Raw genomic sequence first — 19619 nt, forward strand, 5'->3', positions numbered from 1 at the left:
AAGACTGAACTCAACTCCGCTGAAACAAAAGGCAAATGAGCTACTAAGCACCACGGTGAGCAAATTGAAAGGTACTGAAGGGTAATGGGGTGAAAATGATGTTGGTCAATTTGATGAGGCCAAGCGTGTCTACTCATTGGTGCTTGTTGGAGTTAGCCTCACACCTCAGAGAGACTGGGGTAAGAACATATCTTCCTTGATGATTACATTTCACAGGGATGGCTCTGAGATCCTTGAGAAAGGCGTTCATGGGTGGCATAACTGGCCAGATGATTTACATCTCTAAGGGGCAGAGAAAGAATCTCCAATAGCAAATTTTCAAAGCAAATGCTCTAAGAAAAAGGTCAGAGAACTATAATCTAGACAGGTTTTGTCTAAAATTTGGTCAAACTGAGCGGAACATTAAGGCTGTCTATGTCAGATGTAGGTCCCTCTGATTTCTTAGTGAGAAAATGGTGTCAGAGTTGACAAGCGTTCCTTAGAAGGTTTTCTTTCTCATAAGTATTTCTACTAAGCATTTTGGTGGTTAAAGACACATTTGAATTAAAATGTTCCCTATTAAAATGTAAATTCTTTCTTGGAAATCAGGCTTGTTCACAGATTAGTACTGTGAATGACTTACATGGGATAATCAGATTGCTTTCCTTCTGGCTGAGAAATGTGTCCTGAGAATTGGTATTTTGATTGGATGTTAAAAAGAGAGAAGAAATGATCATTGTTCTACATGATAAACTTGGAGAAGACAGACCCAGTAGGATGCTACCATCAGGAACTAGGAATTTACATTTGGGAATGACAAACTTGACTCACTTTTACATTATTATTTTTTTTTTGTACTCTAAGAGCATCAATTGTCATAGTTATAGAAACTCCTCCCTTCGTTATTTATGGAAGCTTCAGAGAAGATAAAAAATACAGTGGTAATTTACAAATTCACCCATCTATAAATGGGAACAATTTTCATGTATTCTTTGTGTAATTATTTTATGCTTAGCATTGTGAACCTAGAAAGGAGAATCCAATAGTTCACATTTAAATAACTAAAGCATGGTGAAGGGATGTAAAATCGGCAGTGTGGTATTTCCATGATGAGGCAATTTTGTATAAAGGGCCAGAGAATAAATATTTTAGGTTTTGTATACCATAAGTTTTCTGTAATGACTACTCAGCTCTGCCTATATAACTGAAATCAGCCATAGACAATACAGTAATAGAGGAATATACCTGTGTTCCAATACAACTTTACTTACAAAAACAACCGGTGGGCCTGATTTGATGTGTGGGCATCATTTGCCAAGCCCAGGACTACGGGAACATTAACTGATGTGAAGAAGGCTCTTATATGCTCAACTCTTACAGCATACCTGAGTTAATAACTCTAGTTGCAAACATATGGTCATTTGCATGGAGTAAAAAAAAAAAAAAAAAAAAAAAAAACAGGAGGCTAAGAGCTGAGAATTTGTCAGTAAACTTGAAAGTGACAAGGAAAAGAAAGGATCTCTAGACAGAAATGTCTTTAGAGTTGAAAAGGGCAATTCATTAGCTGATTAGAGCTTGACTGGCTTGAGAATAGCCAACTCCCTTTTTTGTAATTTTCTGTTCATCAATCTTGAAAGCTTTTGACCTGTGCATTAGAAAGGAGATTCCCAGGCTCACAGCTGACACTACTTACTAAACCTGATGCTTTCCCAATTGTAAATGAATAAATTGGTATTCCACTATAAACAAAAGTATCCTGTGATTTTGATTAGCTCAGTCAATCCCCAATAGCTTAATTAATTCTGGATGAATTGTTAAATTTGTTTCTGAATTCGCATAGCTGAGACCCAGTCTTCTGAAGCTATGAAGAGCTGCCAAAATGAACAGCCATCGTTCAATTCTCCATCTTTCAGGTCTATTCGCTGCAACATAATAGGGAGACTCTAACTCTGTAAAACTTCATAGTGTAGGTGAATGCTCTGGATCCCAGTTTCAGTTTTATCAGTTAATAGCAGTGTGTTAAGGCAAACAACAATCTTCCCCTTTACCTGAATTGTTTTAATTAGGCAAACAATACTAAAATCTTTTCCAGTCTGAAATGCTCAAAATCTATATTACATTGCATGGAGGGAATAGTTAATTCATTTAGCTCTGCCGACTGACTGTAATCTAAAAATTGGTGACAAAATTTCAATTTATTAAAGACAGAGCAAATAATGTGTCATTTGATTGACTCCAACATTAACATTCTGGGGTTTCCTTGAGATAAGTTGAAGGAACGAACACAGGTTAACATTCTATCCTTATATCTGTAATAGCTTTTTAACACAGCACTGAACACACTGTTAACATACAGGAAATGGGTAGTGATTAGCTGATTGCTTTGCCCTGAGTGACAAATCAGGATTCACGGGAGAACTCTTCACGTTAGATTCTTTCCTTCGCATGTCTATGCAATTTCTCCTCGTAATTTATTACACTGAATTCCATTTATAAGTGATCATACTGAAGCTTTTAAAAGATTATTAGAGATAGTAGATTTATTCAGTATTTCATGTATTCAGTAATTTAGGCATTTAGAAAGTAATTTCAGATTTTCTCAAAACACATGGTATTTATTCCACAAATTGTACAGTAGAAAGATACTTGATTATTTCAACATTTCATTATATTTTTCTTGATTTTTGAAAGTAGAAAGTGATTATCATTATGTTCAATAGGCTTTGTTTTTTTTTAACATACATATTAAGTACATTAAAGGCACTTAGTTTGTATGTAAGAGTAGAACTAAAGTAGAGCCTAAATTGCCTTATGGGTCATGAGCCTGGATTTTTCTTCTCATGTTTAAGTAATATCAATGAAAATCAAACCAATACAATTTATATAAGCAGCGCCTTTTTCAAACAGATCATAATGTTATATTTCTATACATGGTAAAATGAGACCTATTTTAACTTACACATACTTCAATAGCTCTTCATTAGTAGTAACAGCTGTGGCATATCCAGAATTTACTAAAGACCAGGCACAGTAATGTGTTTTAAAATATCATATTTTCACAATATTCTTAAGAGTTAGGCACCATCTTTATTGTAGAGATGGAAAAATTGAGAGTTTAAATCACAGAGTTTAAATAATTTGTCAAAAGTCTTCTGGGGGTGCCTGAGTGGCTCAGTCAGTTAAGCGTCCAACTTCGGCTCAGGATAAGATCTCACAGTTCACAAGTTCGATCCCCATGTCAGGCTCTGTGCTGACAGCTCGGAGCCTGGAGCTTGCTTTCATTCTGTGTCACCCTCTCTTTCTGCCCTTCCCCCACTCACGCTGTCTCTCTTCCTCAAAAATATAAATAAGCATAAAGAGTGTTTTTAAAAAAGTCTTCTGAATAGTGTGCATTAGAAATCAAAGGTATCCAAGTCATGTCTCAAATGTGAGTCTTCTTGACGATGTATTTCATGCTTTTATCCTCCATGCTCTTCAGACTTCATTGTCATTAGCGTGTATCTTTTTAAGATGATTGCTTTGCAAGATACCCTAAGATAGTATTTTTTTTCTTCTCTGTAATTGTGATCAAAGACCAGAACTCTTCCCTTTGCATTAGCCATACTTAGTGCATTGGGGAAAGTTCCTATTTGATCACCAAATGGCTGGTGAAGTTTCATTGATCTCTTTCTCATGTAATAGAATTACAAATGAGTGAGAGTGGAAAAGAGACAAAGGGAAAAAAAAAAGCAGGATCATAACATCATTACCTCTTAGGGTAGTTGTGAAGACTAAATGAATCAAATACAGTAAAATCTTGATTTGTGAGCATAATTCATTCCAGAGACATGTTTGTAATCCAAAGTGCTTGTATATCAAAGCGAATTTCCCCATAAGAAATAATGGAAACTCAGAAGATTTGTTCCATAACCCAAAAATATTCACATAAAAATGATTATAAGGGGTGCCTGGATGGCTCAGTCAGTTAAGCGTCAGACTTCAGCTCAGGTCATGATCTTACAGTTCACAAGTTTGAGCCCTGCGTTGGGCTCTGTGCTAACAGCTCAGAACCTGGAGACTGCTTCTGATTCTTTGTCTCCCTCTCACTCTGTCCCTCTCTCTCCCTCTCTCCCTCTCTGTCTCTCTCTCTCTCCCTCTCTCTTTCTCACACACACACACACACACACAAATAAATAAGAATTATTTTTTTAAGTTTATAGTACTTAATATAATACAAAATAATGAAAATACAACATATAAAGAAAAACAAATTAACTTACACTTACCTTTGAAAATCTTCATGGCTGGTGTAAGGAAGACAAGAGAGAGGAGGGTTATTGTGTAGGATGATCTTCACTATCACTAATGGAATCCCTGCTATGTATTGGCTCAATGGAATCTTTTTCTGCATGGGAGCCATTGTGTATGCTTGCACGAATATTGGCTACAGTACAGTATTAATAAACTCTTGTAACCACTATTTAATGTGACTGGCAATAAGGCAGTGGAGGAAGGGTCTATGTCTGCTGGCAGCCTGACCTAGAATGAAGCAAAGCATTCCTGAGCTTACTGTTGCGTGGAAAAGTAAAGAACTGTCCATAGGTGCTTTGAAATGCCAAAAAAATACACTAGTGCCAGTTGTGGGCACCTTCCAATGTTCTGAAAAACCACTAATTTCTGCGAAACACTGTGGCCTGAGACAGAGCATCCAAGCATGGGAGACTGTCACCCACAATCGTACAGAGACAGAGAGAGAGAGAGAGAGAGAGAGGAACAACTGGCTCAGTTGTGATATGTTCAGTGTCACATACTACTCATAGCAAGACATCGCTCGTTTATCAAGTTAAAATGTATTAGAAATATTTGCTCGTCTTGCAGAACACTAGCAGAACAGGTTACACACAATTCAAGGTTTTATTGTACTTAGAACAGTGTCTAACAAATAGTAAGTGCTGAATAAATGCTGACAGCTACTTTCTATTTTTTACCTTAGTCCTCCAAGGAACACTCACTTGTAAAGAGATTTTAAACTGGATATAATATAGCTTGAAATATCAATACCTTATTATTCCAGCTTATATACCTATAATGTTAAAATCATCCAGTTGTCTCTACCTTTGAAGTTTTCCAAATTGAGATGTTAAAATTAACTTGATTACTTTGGGTAATCATCACCCAGCTCTTTGTTGGATACAATTTTTGTTAGGTCAAATTTCAAAGTGAAATTATTCCTCATAAAAAACAATTATTTCCCAAATTGTTACTGTCATACATATCACTGAATGAATAGGCTTATTCTTCCCATACTTCAGTTTAAAATTCAACTGTATATAATTTATTTGAAAGAGAGAAATTAAATATACTTGAAGAGAAAAGTTGAATGGTAATTGTACTACATTTATAAGATCATGGAAAGAGCATCAAAATCATGACTAAAAAAATGTGACTTAATATTGTAACATGTAAGATATCTTTCAGTGTTATCAAAATATAGTCCTGACTATAATTCTGTATTGTCCTTATTACAGAATTATAAAGAGATGAAAAAATGAATTTCCAATTTTGTACAAGAAACTTTGCTCAGTTGTACAGAAAATCTCTTATTGAAAAGTCTTTTTAAAATATCTTCCCATAATTTTTAGATCCCTCCAATGACACAGGAAAAAATGACCTTTTTATTTTAACTAACTGCTACATACTTTATTTATCCTTATGATTATAACTCCTTCTGGTTTCCTTCACAATTTGTGGTGGAAATAATTCCATTTTCACTTGTATTCTCAGAATTTTCCTCTCTACTGATTCTTTTTTTTTTAGGATAAACTCAGTATCTTTTTAAATCCTAATTCCAAAACCAGATTCTTCTCTCCCAAATTAGACCTCTTCTTTCCCCCACCCCTCACCCTCGCTGTCTAATGTATTAAAGATCTAGAAAATATATGCATTGCTACCTCTATTAATTTATATATATATATATATATATATATATATATATATATATATATATATATAACATGCAAACACTCTGCCTTCTCTGTGTCATTTTCGGCTTCCACAAGGCACAAGGATAACTTTGTCTTTGGAAACATGAACTGGCAGGGCAAGTTTGTGTAGAAGAGACTTTATTTACCAATGGGAAAGAAACTATATATGTGAATTCTCCCTCAAGGAATATAGGAATTTATGTTGCTTCATATTCTTCCTGGCACTTGCTATCACGAGACTTTGTAATTTATGCCAGTGTGAAAGTTTTGGCTTAAACCTGCTTCTCCCTTATTACACATATTGTTAAATACTTTTTAGATTTTCCTTAGCCATATGGATTAATTAATTCATAGATTATTTGTTCAAGTCTTTGTTTGGTGGTTCTTTGGACTTTGTCATTTACTTACTGATTTTTAGGTGATCTTTATTCATTCTACGTGTGAGCTTGTTTTGTGGATGACAAGTATTTTTTCCTGCTTGGTGGCTTACATTTTTGGTCTCTTAAAAGTACATTTTGAGGAATAGGTCATGTAAATTATCATGTGGTTAAACTTGTAAATCATTTCCCTTGTGGTGAGTTTGATGTTGCTGTTGTTTTTATTTGTTTTCATTTTGGTTTTTTGTTTTTGTTTTTTTCTATGCCTTAAAAAATCTTTCTCTACCCCAGGGTTATGAAGATACTCTTTTATGTTATCAGGCATTCTTGAAGTGTCAAGGTATAATGTTAAACTTTAATAGTTACATTTAAACACTTTCTTTGCTCTGCTTTCCTTCACACAGCTTTGAGCTTCCATCTAGGAACATTTTCCTTCGCCAGAAGAATCTCCTGCAGAATTTACTTTAAGACAAGTTTACTAGAGATCAATGTTCTTATTGTTTTTAAAAATGCATTTATTGGGGCGCCTGGGTGGCTCAGTCCGTTAAGCATCCGACTTCAGCTCAGGTCATGATCTCACAATCCATGAGTTAAAGCCCCACGATGGGCACTGCGCTGACAGCTCAGAGCCTGGAGCCTGCTTCATATTCTGTGTCTCCCTCTCTCTCTGCCCCTCCCCTGCTCATGCTCTGTCTCTCTCTGTCTCAAAAATAAAAACATTAAAAAAAAGTTTAAAAATGTATTTGTTTATTTTTTATTTATATGTATTAAATATTGAGATTGATTTTATTTTGTTTTATCATCTACACGATATCATTCACTAGCTTCTTGTTCCTGTTTTTGTTAATGATATCAGTTACTTTTCTAGTTTACTTACTGTAAGGCAATCTTTTATTTTTTTATTTGCATAATTTTAAGAATATTCTTTCTCTTTGATTTTTCTTTAATTTTACTACTAAGTGTCTAGGTGTAGATTATTCTAGTTTTTTGTTTTCTTTGCTTCACATTTGATGATCTTCAATCTGTTGATTGGTATCTTTCAATGGAAAATCCTCAGGTACTATTTCTTTAAATACGTATTACTTTTGTTTTATTTTCTCTGTTTTCTCCTTTTGAGGTTCCACACAAACCTATTCTTGTTACCCTCGCCCATATTTTCAACTCTTTATCTTTTTTGCTTTTCATTCTGTAGTGTTTCTTTTAATCTCTTCCCTAGTTTACTAATTCTCTTTTCTGCTGTGTCTAATCTGTTCTTATGTACAACAATTTAATTCTTAATTTCACTTATTACATTTTCTACTTATATAATTTCTACTTGTCTCTTCCATGAATTTATAATGTTTATTGATTGCATGTCTAAGGTCTTTGTCAAATTTCCTAACCTGATTATATTTTCATAAACAATACATTTTATAATTCTGGTGAGTTTGTTACTACTGTATGGTATTTCTGCTTATTCTCATCATGTTGTCTTCTCTCTGTGAATGCCATATTATCCTTAATTGTTTATTGGGAATTTTATTTTCAGAATTGCTTATAATAATGATCAGATGAGTAGGATGATATTATTTTACTATACAGGGGAAGATTTTATATTTTATGAGACACCTAGATAAAAGTGAGCTGTAGTCCATACTATTCACTTGCAGTGTAAGACATCTTCAAGTTCAAGTACAAACAGCATCTAGTCCATTATTGCACGTATCCTATATGGCTGGAGGAACAAAAGCCACCAAATGGCTTTAAGCCTCAGTCATGTTCTCAAGATGGAAAATTTCCTAAAGGGATTTGTGACTCAAGGTGCAATCTTATCTCTCAAAGTTACAGTTCTCTTCAAGGCATAGATTGAGCAATTCCTCACTGTCCTGTTATCTCTTTCATGAAATAAAAATAAGAAGGAATGAGAAAGAATATGTCTCTCATATAGTATTTTAAAATTTGTATTTGTATTTATTCCTGGGTTGTTTTTGTTGTTGTTGTTGTTGTTGTTGTTGTTGTTGTTGTTTGTTATGTTACTTCTTTAGTAGAAGAGTTAGTCCAAATTATCTAATCCATTGCTACCAAAGGAAAATTTCTAGATCTCTTATTAAATTTATTTTGTTTTATTTTTGCAATGCATATTCTGATATAAACATACAATAGTTTACAGATAAGCAATTAGTATTAAAAAATTCCAGACATTTTATCACAGTAAATTAGTGTATATCTTGACATGTCTAAATTAGGTAAGAATTAACATTTATTTTGAAATTACCTATTTCTTGACAAAAGATGCCATCAGAATTTTCTAGTTAGTTAAGGAGTGTGTCATTGAGTAAGTGTGGTTTTATTATGAGAATAATTAATTACACCACTTAGGATTTCTAAGTGTCTTTTTTGGTGTGATGCATTTCTTACTTAAGTATTTTATTTTTTCTGTTTTTAATTAGTAATTACTTTTAATGAGGTAGAGAAGGGAAAAACACATGCAATTTGAAAATGTTGCTGATAAAACTTTTTCCATTTTTCATGCCTATAATAATAATTATATGCATAATTAAGGCAATAAGACTATAGAACTGGTATTAAAATATTCAACATAAGTATGCACTAAGGAACTTGGAAGGAACAGAATCCTGTTTATGATAAATTATATTTTTCTAATGACTTTAAAATAATTGATTTTTAAATCAATTTTTAAGTCAGTTACTAAAATCTTCTTTTTAATTGGTGTTTCACAAATATTCATAGTATTTTATTCCTTTTTTGGTACTATTTTCAGAACACATACTATATTTACACATGTTCCTATTACTATTTCTATCACCTAGGTTCTATTGGAATAAATGCTTTAAAAATACTTACCTACTGTGGTTGAAGTTGTACTCAACTGTACTTGTCTCTCTTTGGTTTTAGGTTCTGCTAGTATAGATAATTTGTCATTCCTTTGTAAGCGAGCTCTTAATATTCCTGTTAAGTCAAGTTGTGAAAATGAGAAAGTGCAGAAAGGGTTCCAAAGGGAGACACTCTTGTACTTGCCTCTTCCTTTTCCCAAGTAATCAAAAGAAAAGCTGATCTAGAAATGGCATTAATAGTCTTCATAAGATGAGATTACAGGAAACGCCACAGCTGGATCTCTGATTTCTTCCCTTGAATACTTGAGAGGTCCTCCGCTAGGAGACAAGGCTTATAGGTCAAAAAACGTGCTGAAGTGTTTCAAAAAATCTAGTACCATCTGTTAAACCTAGCCTGTATGTGATTTTACTCAAAGACTTTTATATGTGTGCTATTATTGGAGCTGAAAGGATGGAGGTGGGTACAAAAATGGTAGATCTTATTTTCTACAAAGTAATTGTCTTCACATAACTAGCATAAGCTGTTTGTGGATAGAATGCTATAGAATGAAATATGCTTTCATTTAATGTATATCTATGAAAATGTAGATTAATCCTAATTAATAAGGAATTAAATTTTCAATATTTTTTCCTTGGAACTAATTTTGGAACTAACAACTTTGAACACTAAATATCCACAAACACTCAGAGACAACCAACCTGTACTAATAGCTCTTAAAATAAATGTTAAATCGGCTTACAGATTGATTCATAGTTATTGTTTTGGGTCGTTAATCTAGACATAGTCACCATTTCTTTATAAAACATAAATCCAATATGCTTTATATGTATGTTCTTTACCATTAAAGCAGGTTTAATGAAATTTAGAATGTAAGAATGAAAACGTTTAATGTCAGTGACTTTGTGAGATTAAATCTTTGCTTGTTAATAGCTATCAGAAAGACTAGTAAAATAAGTATGACAGTTTTGTAGGTAAAACAAATTTCGCTGCTATACATATTTAAGCAAAGAACCACTTGATTTTGAGAAGTAGCAAGTGAACATAATTGGCTTGGTGTATGTAGTTCTATGTGATATACTAGAAAAAGGAGAAATGTATATGTAACATGAAATGTATATGTAACATGTAATATGAAACATGAAAACAGGAAAAATTCTAAACAGTTTTCAAAATACATATCATTATTTAATAATACATATCACTGAGATAGTTTTAAAGTCATTTTAAAATGTAATCTCCAAATTAAAGAAAATTTTTTACTGTGCTTGTTAATATACCCTGGGTGAATAGTAATTCTTGTTTCTCATTATGCATCCTCTCAAAAAAATTACATTTTTAGAAAGATGTCCCACATTGTTATGCCCTATCTTTCATTTACTCTAACATGTTCATATTATCTAATTAGCATTATTAATGCATAACTACCAAAAGCACAACTGATTTCAATGCCCCGGGATCTAATACCAAATGATGGAGGTTAGTGAAGAGATTCCAAAGTGACTTAGTAGCAATTATATTGCTAAATGTCAGAATAGCCAATGCTATTGGCTATTGGCATTGGTCAGAATAGCCAACGCTAACATATGGATTTTAGAACCAGATGTCCCCATTGTCTCTTGGATGATTTTATGAGAAACCAGAAGCTGGAATTCAGAAATGTTATTTAAAACTATAAATAATCCTTATGATACTCTCATGATGTTTTTACTCTTATAATTCTCTCTTTTTCTATAAGTTTATCATATTTTAAAAAACCTGAGGAACACTGTGTTTGAAAATTTCAGATGTTTTCTATGCTTAATTGGTCAAACATATAAAATATAGATAAATAAATAAATAAATAAATAATAACAGAATTAGTATTAAAGAGAAGCTTAAACATATTGCCTATGTTCTTATTACTCAGGAAACTCTGAAATAAAATGTGAATACAGATGAATGTCATTAGGCAACATTAGGCTGCCAATACAAATGACTGAGCAACATGCTTGTTACCTATTTCTATCATTTCTGGATGTAATGACAAAAAGAATAATCTTGGGCTGAGTATCATAGGGTTTTTCAGTTTCAAAAGCATGCCTACCCCCTTCTTTGACAACACAAAACACTTCTGACTTAAGTAATTAAGGCCTTTAAATTTAGAAACTAGATTTTATATAACAATGTAAGGGTCAGTTTATTTCATTTATTTTCATAAGGTAATGGTGTGGCAGACAGTGGTTCATGACAATAGAGATCATTTAACATTCATACTTAGCATGTGCATGTGAGGAATTGTTTAATCCTGGTCTTATGTTACAAAAATGCATGCCATTTTTGACACTGCTTTTTGTGATTGCACCAAAAAATAAAGTAACTGTTTATCAAATAGTTACATTCTATAAACTATTTGATAGGCATTTTTCTTCCTTCTCAAGAGGACACATGATTCAGAAAGAGAAAAAAAGAAGGTAGAATGGTGAAAGGAAAGGAAAGCGGCTTGTGGAGGAAACAGCAAAGATAGCACCTGATCATATTTATCGCAAATTAAAATCCATCACTTTCTCTACCCAATGCCCCCATGAAAAATATCATCAATTGCAACAAAGGAACAAAAGATAATCATTGTTCCTCCCCACACTACCCCCATGGAAATTTCAGTTCAGAATTGTGGTTTGTGATATTTCTAACCTGGCTAAAACTGAGCAAAGTCAAAATGCAAGACTCAGTCGTAGCATAGAAAAGACAGTGCCTGTGAATGTCAGCTGAGAAAACTAAAGGGCAACTTTCATGTGGAAGAAAACTGGTAGGCTTATCCAGTCATTTCTCATGATAATCGACAATGACAGAGTTGTTAATTCCCATAATTGGTAAATATTGTCTGAAAGTAGAAAGGGAAAGCCAGATCCAAGTTACAAATTATATTTATTGGTTCGGCAAAATTATTAGAAGAAATGTGTTGGGTAGTTAAAATTATTATATTTAACTTTAAAATTTAAGGATCAGGAAGCAAGTGTACTATACCAACATTGTCTGACTGATAAAGGCAGCTGGCAGAATTTCACTTAATTACTGTGTGGTTGGTGAACTTCAGTTTTTCCTCCTTCAACTTCCCAAATAAATCTTACTCCTTTAGAGTCAATTTACGTTTCCCAGCATAATGATGCATTTTACCCATTCAGCTATGCTAGTGTTCTCTGAAGCCAGCCAGCAATGATCTCACCGCACCTACAATATAAATCTATCAGTGAATAAACAACATCATTTTTATTTCAACACCGATGACACACTACATGTCGATTTGGCAGTTAAATAATTTATCTCTCTTTTGGGTGCAATCTGCCAGGCTTATTATAACTCTACTTCTGATATTCATTTCATGTTTAATAGTTCTTTGCCTCATGAGGATGCTTGTCAATCAATTAAATTGAAATGTCATTCTGACCTTTTATTGGAAACAATTTACTCTTTTTTTTTCATTTCATCACAAGCTTTTTTCAATTTTATTCAAACTAAAAGCCTTAATTACTAGTATTCAGAAACTTTATAGTAATTAACCTTATAAAACTACAGGCTCATCAACATTACTGACACTTTATCTTTACAGAGGTTATCCAGTTGAGTCTGCCTGAAGATCAGAAACTAAGCATTACAGCAGCAACCGTGGGACAAAGTGCTGTTCTGAGCTGTGCCATTCAGGGGGCACTGAGACCCCCCATCATCTGGAAAAGGAACAATATTATTCTAAATAATTTAGATTTGGAAGACATCAATGTGAGTACATACATAGGTGTTCCTTTATAATTTGTGTATTTCATGTGATATACTCTAAGCCTTGTGAAGTCTGAGTAGCTTAATGAATATTGGGTGTAGTGTAGAAGAGAATTGGAACATTGTCATATCCACACTACTGACTAGGATGTGCACTATAGATCACATGAAATTATCCAAATCACTTGTGTAGGTGTGGTAAGCAGGTAATGTAGCACTGTGTTGGTGGGATCATATCAACTTAAACCAATAATGTCTGCCTGTCAGAATTTCTACAATTATTAACAATTAATCTTTATGTATTTGCTATTATGGTTAAGCAACCACCTTTAGCTTGTGAGGTGTTAAATTGGGGAAAGGCGGTTTTTGCTTCAAATTCTTCATAATGTATTAGAAATAATAAATATCAATCAAGCAACAAATGGTTTATTTTTTCTAGAATGAAATTGGAATATATTTTTCCACTCAGTTCTCTCCTAGAAATTCAGAATCTAAACTCAATTTGAAAGGTTACTGCTCTGAAAATGAAACAGAAATAGAACAAACTTCAGGGTATTCATCTGTTTCTTCCATGCTAAGCGTTCCAAGTGGGGATTAAAATGTATACATCATCCTAGATGATGAAAAGAAGTAAAAATTGTGCATTATGGGATGCCCATGGAAATGATGTAGGGCAATCTTTTGTCTTAGTGATTTGGGGATTTTATGATCTCTTTGCACATAAATTTTAGTTATTTTTTATTATTGCTCGGGAAAGCCATCACCTATCCACTCATTCTTTATTGCTTCATAAAGAAACCCTAAAACACAGATCTAAGAGAGTCACTTCTATATGTTACATCTTACTAATACTCTTGTTTAATGTCCTCAAATTATTCAAAAAATAAGCTTTCTAATTTTAATTTTTAAATTTAATATTTTTTCTAACTTTGCTTACATCTGTGAAATTTCTTTGGAGAGTACATGGAGAATAATATTTAATTCTTAAGGTATCATGAACACTGTGCATTAGAACAGCTATAATCTCTGGAGCATTCAACAGTCTTTGAGAGATATCGCCTTAAATAAAGCCACATTGGGTTTGCTTTTTATGTTGTTATGTCTACATTTTATCTTTTATTTTTCTATCTTCATTCTTACTATCATGTTTTCCACTGTTATTTCCAGAGGCCCCTGTATTCTATGGTGCTGTGGTTTGAACACCTTAAAATAAGCTCATTTGAATTGTTTCAAGAATAAGAAAGGGTATGCTATGAGTAATACCCTGTGGAAAAATTGTAAAAATGGGCACATTCTTGTGCATATATCTTGTAAATTATTTTACTTACTTCCTAACTTTTGACTCTGTTCTAGAAATGTGAAATCTCTAGAAAAATGATTATAGATAAGTTAGATGTCTAAAATATATGTGAGCATTAGATAAATTCTGGTATCAATAAATACATTTTTATTAAAGTTATTTTGGTTACATTTCACAAAGCAGGTAAATTTTAAGAAATTTAAAAACATTTTCAAGAGTTGGAAAGTTTCAATTTCATTACAAGTCATATTTAAATAAGTTGGACAAATGTTCATAATCTGTAGTATACACATAACTGCCAGCATTAAAACTGTAGGGATATCTTTGAAAGGGATATTTATTTAATGTCCCAATGTACTACTGGAGTTTTCATTTAATGCATTTACCAGTAGAACTAAAGTGTGAAATAAAGCAGTTATAAACTATTACTTATTGTGTTTTGTTTTATACTTATTCTTGCTTAAAGTCTGCTAAAATATGGACCACACCATGTAAATAAACAATCTATCTGTCTATCTATCTATCTATCTATCATCTATTTCTATCCATCTGTATATAGTGTATAGTTTATTGTAGTTAATAAACTATATAGTTTTAAAATATATAACTGTATTAAATATAATAAACTATCATAGTAAACCATATATTATAGTATATTATACATATTATTATATTGTGTTTATTATATAATAGTTAAACTATTCTAGTTTATTAGATAGATAGATAGATAGATAGATAGATAGATAGATACACACAGAGAGTGGACATATGATGTGTCTTCTGATTACTCAACATCTTTTGAACACCCCTTCAAATATTTTGTCAATGCTTGGATTGTTTTCTTCCCCAAGATAGAAACCAAAGTCATTTAATTAGCCTTTTTTGCAGTTAGGGAGTATATATGTAAATAAAGCTCTAACAAAAAGACTGCTAAAGGCTTCATTTCATAAGCAAGAACAGGGAATTACAGGTACTTTACAGAATTCACTCTCCCGTCCATTCTTCCTTATAAGTGCTGTGGCAGCAGATTCTACTTGCCAGGACATTAGTGATAAAAGTTCTGGAGTTGGTCAGTGTTTAGGTGTAATTGGGTTTTCATTGGACAGTGTCAACATGTGGCTTGTGCATTTTTCCATAAGGATGGCTTCTCATTCCATAAGGATGACACTCAGTTCTGGATATTCTATGACCTTCCTACTATCTTCATTAAATGTCTTTCTTGCTTAAAACTCGCTAGAATGGGTTCTATTGTTTGCCTCTAAGAATGTTGTTTAATTAAATTTTCGGGTGTACTATGTTAAGAAATATCTATAAATTACATATTCTTTTTTTTTTTAAGTTAAATTATTTTGAGAGAGAGAGAGCCGAGGAGGGTCAGATTGAGAGAGAGACAGAAAGAATATTCCAAGCAGGTTCTGCACTGTCAGAGCAGAGCCTGATGAGGGGCTAGAACTCACAAACTGAGGAGATCATGACCTGAGCCAAAATCAAGAGTCGGGCGTTTAACAGACTGAGCTACCCAGGTGCCCCTATAATTATATCTTCTTGAAATGTATATTTCATCATTAGATATAGATTTTGGATGTGTTGAAAGACCAAAATGACCTCAGTATAGTAAAATACATTCATTGTTTATAAGCAAAGAGAACTTCAAACCTTTCAGATATGAGTCAGTTTTATACCTACTTTGTACATATTTATTTTCACAAAAGTGGGTTTAGTTACCATTAAATTATGTAAGGTTAAAATTATAACCACTGACTCAGTGATAGTTTTCAAAATTCTTTCTCATTATTTAATATATATTAGGTAGGATTTAATATATACTTACCTAGGCAATACATACATACTTTCTGATTGCAAAAGATTAAAATAATATAGACATATTTTTAAAGCATAACTACCTCTTGTTTTATTTCCACTTGCTCTCATTTTTAAGTGCAGAAGAAATCCTGTGAGACTGCTTTTAATCTCCCTTCTATGAGCTGCAGATATAATTTTATTTTTTTTAGTAGGCTAGATTCATATTAATCCTCATTATGTCACTACTTTATTATCTTATTAGTCCTAAAGACAACTACATGAAGCAGGGAATCTTATCCCTATTTACCTATGTGGGGATTTATGCTAGAGAGTTGTTCACCCAAGGTTGTTGAGCTGATAAATGGTACAGCTGGAATGTTTATATGGCCTGATAGACTCTAGTTCTTGAGCTTAACCACTGCATGGAAGTGAGATGGTCTGTCATTTTATGCTACCCTTTGAAAAATGCACCCCAAATAATTCTGGCCCCTATACATTACTAATAGATTTTATATCCTCAGTTATTATGTGTGAGACAGATTGATATTGTTAATGTTAGAAGACTTTCATTTTGCTTGTCTTCTGTCTTCTGTTTTGTATCAAATAAATAAAAGAACATCACTGAACTACTGGAGGCAGTGACAGTGGTTTGCAACACAGGCTGGGGATTCACACTGTCTGAATTCCAATTAATATTCAATCTCTTGGGAATGATGTGCTCTCGTTATTCAACCCACCTATGCCCAGCTTCCTTATCTGTAAATTGAAGATAACAGTAGAATGAACTCATTTTTGCACAACAGCTAATGGCATAAAGCATTTTAAAACTGGTAACACTGTATGGATCATACTGTAAATGTTCAGTTAAACTAGGTTCTTGGCTTTCTTTTCTCTCTTCTCCTCCTCCTCCCAACCTCCTCCTCTTTCTTCCCTTCCTCCTGATATATATTTCAACAGCACAGAAACACTCAACCTGCCTAAAACCACAGGAATTCAATGCTAGGACACATACAGCAATAAGAGAGTTTGAAAACTCACAGGAAATGCCCCCACCAAATTTGGTCCAATTATAGTCACTAAAACTGGAAGTTGTTTTTTTTGTTTTGTTTTGTTTTGTTTTTGTTTTGTTTTTCTATTCAGTGCAGCTTTAGGAATCAGGCTGACGAAACTTTCTTTAGCAATCTTGTATTAATCCCTGCTCTAAAGATATGCCATTAAATTCACTCAGGGGGTGCCTGGGTGGCTTAATTGGTTAAGTGTCTGACTTCAGCTCAGGTCATTATCTCAGGGTCCCTAGAGTTCAAATCCTACCTGGGGCTCTGTGCTGAAAGCTGGGAGCCTGAAGCCTGCTTCAGATTCTGTGTCCCCCTTTCTCTCTGCCCCTCCCCCACTCATGTTCTGTCTCTCTCTCTCTCTCAAAAATAAATAAAAACATTAAAAAGTTTTTAAAAATGCACTCAGCTATTATATATTTATATATTTTTCTTAGTATCTGTGCTCTCAGTTCTCAACCTAAATTTCTGCAATAGATCATTGGTTTATTTACATCATTTTGTTTTGGGTAGTACTTGGCACACAAACTACACTTCTGACATTATTGTGATTGAACTTGAGTCCTAATGCTGGTCTGCTGAGCCATGACCAGGGATGCAGATGGGGAGCTATGAGGTACAGAGTATGAGTCTCCCGTTCACCTTTTTTCTCTCCAGCTGGTTCTTAGATTCCAGCCCTAATTTTGCCACTTATTAGCTATGTAATCACAACGAATAGACTGAACCAATTTAAGGTACAGTCTCTTCATCTATACAAGGAGATATTGTCATAAAATTCAGTGACACATATCAACTTGCACATAAAATATGAGCTATTTATTTTATCACTATCAGTAGCGTGATTCAACATGGTGTTGTTGATCATGCTTAATAACAAATGTAAAGCCCCATGAAAATATTATTTCAAAATAGCCTGATATAATTTATATCATTATAACATTCAACAACTTTAAAAGTAGACTTACTAGACAAAATACTGAACTCACAGACACATTTGAATTTCAGATATACAATACATATTTTTTTCACTATAGGCATATACCAAATGTACAATGGGATATACTTTTACAAGAATCATCTTTCGCCTGTCTGAAATTCAACTTTAATTAGGTGCTGCATATTATTTGCTATGTCAGGCACTCTATTTACATAAAGTCAGGTTGGCTTGAATACTGCATGAAAACCATTTTCTTACAAATGATACTGTGGCTTATATCACTGAGATTAAAAGTTTGAACTGTCAAAAGTTCATATGAATTTAATACATTGACTTTGTGGAGTCTGTACTGTTTTCCCATCTTAACATGCATTCTGTGATTTTTGTTTCTTTTTCATCTATCTAACCTGTTAGTAATTGTGTCTGGCACTGAGAAGAGGTGAGAAAAAATAGTGGATTAAATGCACAGGAGTTTATTCTTTCAAGAAATATATTGTCCATAGCTGGCATGATTGCTCCATGAAGCATCTGGATCTCAATCTTCTATCTTCTTTTTCTGACATTCCAAGAGCATGGCTCTTATCTTCAAGGTCATCTCAGGGGTCAAGAAGGCTGTTGGAACTCCAGTCACCAATCTATATTCCATCATTCTGTAATCCAGGTCCACAAGAGTACAAAGCAGGTAAAACATGAAGGAACTTATTCCTGGAAGTCCCACAACTGTTTATGGGTCACCGATGTGCAATAACTGGCATAACTATACTAGGGAGACTGGTAAATACCATCGTTTAGCTAGGCATACTGCTCAGCCTTCTGTTACAAAGGAGGAACAGGAGAGCAATCTCTACTTCTCTACCCGAGGCCATCTAAGAGGATGTAAGATATTCTACTTTTTTCTTTATACTTTTGTTTTGTTTTGTTTTTCTGCATTAATTAAATGTGATTATCCATCTGAATTCCAATCTGAGCATCTCTGCACACCAATTTTGTTCCGTTGGTAGTTTCATCAGTCATCAATTTACTTCCTTGATTTTTTTATTTTGTTTTTATAGGGCTCTCTGGAAATATTCCACTAAGTTTGGGGCACCTGGGTGGCTCAGTTGGTTAAGTGTCTGGCTTCAGTTCAGGTCATGATCTCGCGGTTCATGAGTTCGAGCCCTGCATTGGGCTCTGTGCTGACAGCTCAGGGCCTAGAGCCTGCTTCATGTTCTATTTCTCCCTCTCTCTCTGCCCTTCTCCTGCTCACGCTCTGTCTCTCTCTGTCTCTCAAAAATAAACATTAAAAAAATAAAAAATATATATATATTCCACTAAGTTTTATTTATATATTTTGCATGTAGTCTGATGATTTTTTTTTCTGATAATTCTTAAGATCGCTCTGTCTATCCCTGCAGCTTATTTGAAGTGATTCTCACCATGTACATTAACTTCCACTTAAAGCAAAGCATTCTCGGGGTGCCTAGGTGGCTCAGTCAGTGAAGCATCTGACTTCAGCTCAGGTCATGATCTCACAGTCTGTGAGTTCGAGCCCCGTGTAGGACTCTGTGCTGACAGTTCAGAGCCTGGAGCCTGCTTTAGATTCTGTGTCTCCCACTCTCTGACCCTCCCCCGTTCATGCTCTGT

The 19619-nt window shown here is 33.7% G+C and overlaps 1 protein-coding gene across 3 annotated transcripts in view; it reads left to right on the forward strand.

Moving 5' to 3' along the window:
- FSTL5 (follistatin like 5) overlaps positions 1-19619 on the forward strand; it is a 766041-nt gene that overhangs the window by 502093 nt on the left and 244329 nt on the right. For all 3 annotated transcript variants that reach the window (XM_045464161.1, XM_045464179.1, XM_045464171.1), the window contains exon 7: positions 12741-12907. In XM_045464161.1, the coding sequence (XP_045320117.1) occupies positions 12741-12907 (167 nt within the window). The remainder of the gene's footprint in view (positions 1-12740; positions 12908-19619) is intronic.

This window comes from Leopardus geoffroyi, chromosome B1, assembly GCF_018350155.1.
Source record: "Leopardus geoffroyi isolate Oge1 chromosome B1, O.geoffroyi_Oge1_pat1.0, whole genome shotgun sequence".
NCBI classification, from domain to species: Eukaryota; Metazoa; Chordata; class Mammalia; order Carnivora; family Felidae; genus Leopardus; species Leopardus geoffroyi.